Below are 6,390 nucleotides of genomic sequence, written 5' to 3' on the forward strand. Positions count from 1 at the left end.
TAAAACTCCCTAGCTGCGTCTTCTTCAAGCATCATAGCTGCAACCACCACAAACTCCCCCAAAATCTAGGGTTTCTGGTCTGGTGGCCCTTACCAAATTAACCGAAACTGCTAATTTCAAGTTTCAAGTTTCAAGGTACAAATCTCCATTCTCACTATCATTTATTTTTTGTTCATTTATTTATATTATATTTTTTGCCCTGTACCATGTTCCTAACAATCTTGAGAGTTCCAGTGTAACAATGAAAAGCCGCGTATCAGTTTACCTTTTTCTACTGCACAATTCCTTTTCATATAGCTAGGGCTTTCGCTTTCATGGTTGTCCCTCAATCCCCAAATTTTACCTTGGTCTGCAGGATTAGACACGCTTTTCTTCATTTATTGTCACTCTTATCTATATTTATGCTTGTATCTAAATCTTTGGAGTTCTGGCTTTTGGTTTGCGACTCTTGATTATGTAGGTTACATATGACGAAAGCTGCAACTGCTAATCCCAGCTGTAAGACTGGAGTCCGCCACACTGGGAAGTCAAGCTTGATACTTACTGCTGCTGCTGACACTTTTCCTGCTAATGTTCCGCCAGTTCTTCCTCCCACTATGTTGCCTGAGGATATCTACCCTGACAGAGTTCCTGTGACTATCATCGATACCTCCTCTAGGCATGTACTCTCTTGCTTTTTATACCGAACCGAGAGGCGAATATATTCGGATTATGGAGTGTTCTAATTCACTTGAAAGCCAATGAAAATAAAGAACATATATTTGAGGTTGATTTTTGTGTGAACATATTGTGTTTTTTGGGATGTTGTTCCTTGGTCTAAGAAATAAGAATGAGCCTTGAAGTTAAATGCTCCATTCTGATCAACTAGATGTCAATATCAAGTGTTGTTATTTAAATGAAACATTCTCATAATAAAATAGTGATTGACTTTTGTATTTTGCACATGTGATTCAGAGTAGAGGATTCTGTTAAAGTAGCTGAAGAATTGAAACGAGCTGATGCAGTGGTTCTTACTTATGCATGTGACAAGCCAGAGACTCTTGATCGATTGAGTGCCTTCTGGCTTCCGGAGCTTCGTCGATTTGAGGTTTCTAAACTTTATTTTGGTTATTTTTATAAATCTATAAGTTCATTTGTGATTAATAATCTATCTACTTGTAATCTATGAATAATTAGTGGAGGCATAAAGTACCTGTATTTTCCATTTTTGTCCATCTTTTTGTTTCCATTTCTTAGAATTTATCCCTTGGAAAGTTATGATGAGTGGTGGCTGTATCTAATTTCCATATGAGAGTAATTGGCATTTTTGTTGAACCCAACAAAAATAGTTAATCGTCTTTATCTCAAATAGACATTCACTGCTTTTTGGACTTTTACTGAGATCTTTGCCATATGAACAGCTGGTCTATCATGTATAGACAAAGGATTCAAATTTTTATATTAATTTCTAATGGGTATATGAACAATGAATAGGTGGAGGATGAGAACCAGCAAGTGAGCCTGGAGCAAGTGATGTCTCCAATAATGCAACAAATTTTAGAGAAATTGAGACTTGCATCGAATTCAGCGCATAAACATATTCAGGTATCTCTTTTGGATAGAGAATGAGATTGAGTCTTGCTTGATCCATTTATCTCTTTCTGTTTTGTATTCCCTGAATTCTATATCTCATCTATTATTGGTTTATCAGATTATCTGTATGTGTTTATGAGTTTGAGTTTGCGTGAGTTTGAGTTTTGATTCTCTATTATCCTTCAACTGAATTCGAGGAAAACATTCTGCAGAAATTTCTTGCTGCAAGTTTGGTCTGGAAGCACATTTGTCAACAAAAAAGATATTCTAGCGACGATTGCAGAATGTTGCCGGCGAGGACTCTCTTCTCAGACTGGAGGTGATCCGATGATGTTCGAGGCGTACTGGAGGAGAAAGGGGGACAGGTGTACGATGGTGATTTCAGGGAGTGATTTGATGAGTTACTTCAGTAACGCCGGGAATATATGCTGGTTTTTAGAGCCAGCGCTTGATGATGCGATCAAGCAGCTGCATCGGACGGTTGGGAATGCAGTAGCAGATGATCGGTGCGTCGTGGTGTGAACAGGCTTGACGCAGCTCTATCTGGTCTTCAGCACCAACTGACTTATTTTTATCAGGATGAAGAATGAGAGCCAATTTCCTGTAATGTTTGCAGGTTGTGTCATCATCAGCTGACGGTTCTACACCAAGAACTCTATACCAATTTATTTCACCATTTGTTCTTTGCTTGGAAGAGATATACACTTCAAGAGTTGCTAGAAACTGAGAAAGACCATCAAGATCAGGATACAAGCTGGGCACCTTCAAAGCAAGACTTTTTGCCCCATCAACGTCCATCTCCATGAACTTCTGTTCCGCCATCATCTTAGCTACGAAGGCTTCTTCTCTGTTACATTCCATTTTTTCTATATCCGACTAGTACTGTCCTCCACTTTCTTAAGCCAGTGCCAGGAACAAGACTTTCCCACAATATCTAGCACTTAAAACCTACAGTTTCTGTGTGTTCTCACCGCGATTGCTCAAGCCCCATTTGCTATAAATTCCGCTTCTGGTCATAGGCACTTCTTCAGGCGCTATTAGACAGCCTTCCCCAAGCTTCAGATAAAATCTTGAAAGCGCCTTCAGCACCAACTGACTTATTTTTATCAGGATGAAGAATGAGAGCCAGTTTCCGGTAATGTTTGCGGATTGTGTCATCATCAGCTGACGGTTCTACACCAAGAACTCTATACCAATTTATTTCCCCATTTGTTCTTTGCTTGGAAGAGATATACACTTCAAACGTTGCTAGAAACTGAGAAAGACCATCAAGATCAGGATACAAGCTGGGCACCTTCAAAGCAAGACTTTTTGCCCCATCAACGTCCATCTCCATGAACTTCTGTTCCGCCATCATCTTAGCTACGAAGGCTTCTTCTCTGTTACATTCCATTGTTTCCCCTATATACGTTTCCATCACTATGTAGTTCTAATGTATCTAGGAGTCCTGAAAGAGAGGAAGAAACCAACATTCAGTTCGATATCACACGTCCGGATGCTTTACTTGCTGCTGATTGGCTTGTGCAGGGTTCTGGTTACATCAAGGACCAAGTCATTATTGACATTTATTCTCGAAGGTACGTATCTTATCTCTTTTTTCCACCATTTGTTACTTCTACTGTATCAATAACCAAATTTGACACCTTATGTATTTTTGGTTTTCTTTTGTTTGGTCATTTGCTTAGTGATATCACTGCTTTAGCCAAAGATAAGGCGTATGCACAGATTCATCTTGACGAAATCAGTATTCATCAGGTAGTTTATATTTATTTTATTTCTTTTCGGGTGAAACTACCTTATTATGCAATTGCAGAGATGTTTAAGCCTCTGTCCTCAAACAACTCCTGCACAAACCTACATATTGATAAGTTCCGGAGAATAATCGCAAGCACTTTGATTCCACCTACATGTTTAGGACAGAGAACTCACACTAGTGGTCTTCCTTTTCTTTTGTCTACTCTGTTAGGCATTGCAACTGGGACAGGATGCGAACTCGCCACACGGACTCTACAGTGGACAAAGATGTCAGATGTGCTTGCGGTCCGATTCTTTGCACAAAGTAATGGAGCGATTAGCGAATCCTGGTACTGTCATACTAGTTCAGTTCTCATTTCATCTAACATGTCTAGCAATGGAGGCGCATCGTGTTTTTCCTATAATTCACAAATTATTGCTTGTGGCTTGATCTTTACAGGGGTGAGGAGACTCTTCATCGTGGAGGCTGGAAGCAAGAGAGTAGAAGGGATCATCTCATTGAGCGACGTGTTCAGATTCCTGATCGGATAGCCTCAGACAGACCTTTAGCCACGATTTGGTATGGTATCACCGGAGAAGGCGCCTTTGTTTTTTTGTTTTTCTGTTAAAAGTCTCTTCAATTGGAAGGGCTCCATATTTACGAGCCCGGTGCTTTCTTAGGCTAGAAGATAATTCAGAGAGCAAAAAAAAAAAAAAAAGAATTTGTAAATTGTGAGAATTCAAAAATTTTCCCCCTTTTTTTTATTGTCAGTTGTGCTGCTGGAGCAGCTGCCAATGTCTTGTGCTAATTAACAGAAAATGAGGCTTAAAGTGCAGTGAACTGCAAAGTAGCATTCCATACTATTGTGTGGCTGTGCAGTGCTTTTAATTTTAACTGCTATATCAAATCTTAAATTTAATTCATGGTCCGGTAATCTCGCAGTTCTCCAAATTAGTAAGGGGGTGTTTGTTTATTCGTTTTTCTCTTCCGGTCTGCTTTTTCATATTATAAGTTAGAGTTTTATGTATTTTGTTAGGGACTTTCTGTTTGCCTATTTTTTTGGAAAAGTTACTTTTTTCCAACAGCACGTAAACCGTAAACAGCAGGGCCAATGTTCCCTCAGGAAGAGAATTTACATACATGGTTTAGGTTGCTTTAGATTAGGTAGCTTTAATCTAGCCTTAGGTAACTTCTGCATCTTCTGAATAATTTATCACCAAAGCAAGGTGACATTGAAACTGAATTTCGACACAGCTCTATTTTCATCCGAAAATAAAATGGGGTTTGGCTTTGCAGTCTGTGATCACTGCGGCAGCCTCACTGCAGCAAAAATTGGCTTGGTCTCTAGATATCTAGACCTGCTGCTTGGCGAGGCACTCAGTTGCCGTGAGGCCTTAAGTTGGCTAAAAATGAAAGCTTACTCAAACGTCATATTGGAGTCCGATTCTCAAATCGTGATTAGTGCGTTGCATAGTAAATTGGTCATGGACTCACCATTTGGTCTCGTAGTTGAAAATCGTAAATAAAAATTCAGTTCAGTTCTCAATCCAAAAATTCTTGTTTCGGTTGGTTCCCAACCAAAATTTCTAGATATCCAATTTAAATATTTTAAAGTGGTATAGCGTCCATTTAGTTCACTTATTTGTTGATAGGTAGTAGAAGTTAGCATCCGTTTAGTTCATCTATTTGTTAATAGGTTGTAGATGTTAGCTGATTTTTTCGTTAAAAAACAGTTGTTTTTAAATTTTACCAACACATTTTTATCTCCTGTTAAAATTAAAAGGGAAAAAATAGTTCCAAATAATGGAATCAAACTAACAAATAATTTTATAAAACAAAATATTATGCTCTAAGTTCAAAAATAAAATTATAAAATAGGCTTAAACATTTTAAAATGAATAATACTGAGCCTCTTCTTTATAAAAATTCATCATAATTAAAATCATTCACTATTACCTTATGCCATCTATATATTAGGATACACGCAAATCTAGAAAGCCTAAAACCAAAAACAAACCAAAAATTAGATTAATCGAAATCCACGAATTAATATATGGTTTTCAATTTTAAAATAATGATTAATGGTTACAGGTTTTTTATTTTTAAAATCCAATAGATACGGTTATATACATATGTAATCATATATAAGGATATTTATTATTATTTTTATAAAGAAAATTAGATGAAACTTTCTAAACATGCAAACAATTATATTAAACAAATTTTAATTGAACAAGAGATAGCCAAATATGTATTGTTTATAATTTTATTCATAATTTTATTTTTTTTTATCACTTTCCTTTCTAAATTTAGAATATAATATGATTATTCACATTTCTTGTCCTTAATTTTTTTTCAAAATCTTATTGTAATTGAATTTATAATGTTGTTTTTATTGTGCTATATGAATTTTAAGTTGATTAATGTTTTAGTTATATATGAATGTTTGAAAAATGGAAATATCAAGTTGATTAATGTTATTGTTGTGGTATTCATAAAGAAAATACTATCATCGCTTTCTTCCGTTTCTGAGGTTTCTTTCAGTTTCTTAGTAAAAATGGGCTCGAATGGTTACCATGAGTATTTCTTAATTTTTCTCTAACCCACTCCCATTTTGGGCGGAACAGATCTACTAATTCTTTGATTCCCTAAACCGAAGAAAACAATCCCAAAAGTTAGAAACTTTAGCCTTCAATGGATAAGAAAATATATTTAATTTAATAGAAAGTTACATCCTTTACAAAAAGTGAGACTTTTGTACCTCAATGGTCTTATAATAGAAATGACATAATACCCTCGATGCACTACTAACATGGCTTAAGACATTAGGAGTAGAATAGTTACAAATATATTAATGGCAAGCTAGCAAATATGTTAAATGGTAAAACAGTAATTAAATAGTGGTAAAGTAGTAAATAGAGCATAATGCAAAAATGACAGACTCGACAGAACTTAACAATTAAGTCACCTCACACGACATATGATGTGTTTGACACACCGTGTGAGTTGCAACCCGGATGGGTCATATGATATATGTTGGATAAGCCACACATCGTGTGAATTAACGGAAAGAAAACAAGAGT

At 36.4% G+C, this 6,390-nt stretch overlaps 1 protein-coding gene across 1 annotated transcript; it reads left to right on the top strand.

Moving 5' to 3' along the window:
- LOC136205703 (mitochondrial Rho GTPase 1-like) lies at positions 1-4,230 on the top strand. Its single transcript, XM_065996423.1, has 8 exons — positions 1-135; positions 461-658; positions 955-1,087; positions 1,474-1,584; positions 1,785-3,149; positions 3,258-3,327; positions 3,539-3,656; positions 3,767-4,230. Exons 2-5 carry the CDS (start codon positions 468-470, stop codon positions 1,893-1,895), a joined length of 546 nt encoding a protein of 181 aa, XP_065852495.1. The 5' UTR covers positions 1-135; positions 461-467; the 3' UTR covers positions 1,896-3,149; positions 3,258-3,327; positions 3,539-3,656; positions 3,767-4,230.
- The last annotated feature ends 2,160 nt before the right edge of the window (positions 4,231-6,390 follow it).

Source organism: Euphorbia lathyris, chromosome 9 (assembly GCF_963576675.1).
Source record: "Euphorbia lathyris chromosome 9, ddEupLath1.1, whole genome shotgun sequence".
NCBI lineage: Eukaryota > Viridiplantae > Streptophyta > Magnoliopsida > Malpighiales > Euphorbiaceae > Euphorbia > Euphorbia lathyris.

Coding starts and splice junctions, on each gene's coding strand:
- LOC136205703 (XM_065996423.1), top strand. CDS start 468: ATGACGAAAGCTGCAACTGCTAATCCCAGCTGTAAGACTGGAGTCCGC. Junction 659..954: donor ATCATCGATACCTCCTCTAG/GCATGTACTCTC, acceptor CATGTGATTCAG/AGTAGAGGATTCTGTTAAAG. Junction 1,088..1,473: donor CGGAGCTTCGTCGATTTGAG/GTTTCTAAACTT, acceptor AACAATGAATAG/GTGGAGGATGAGAACCAGCA.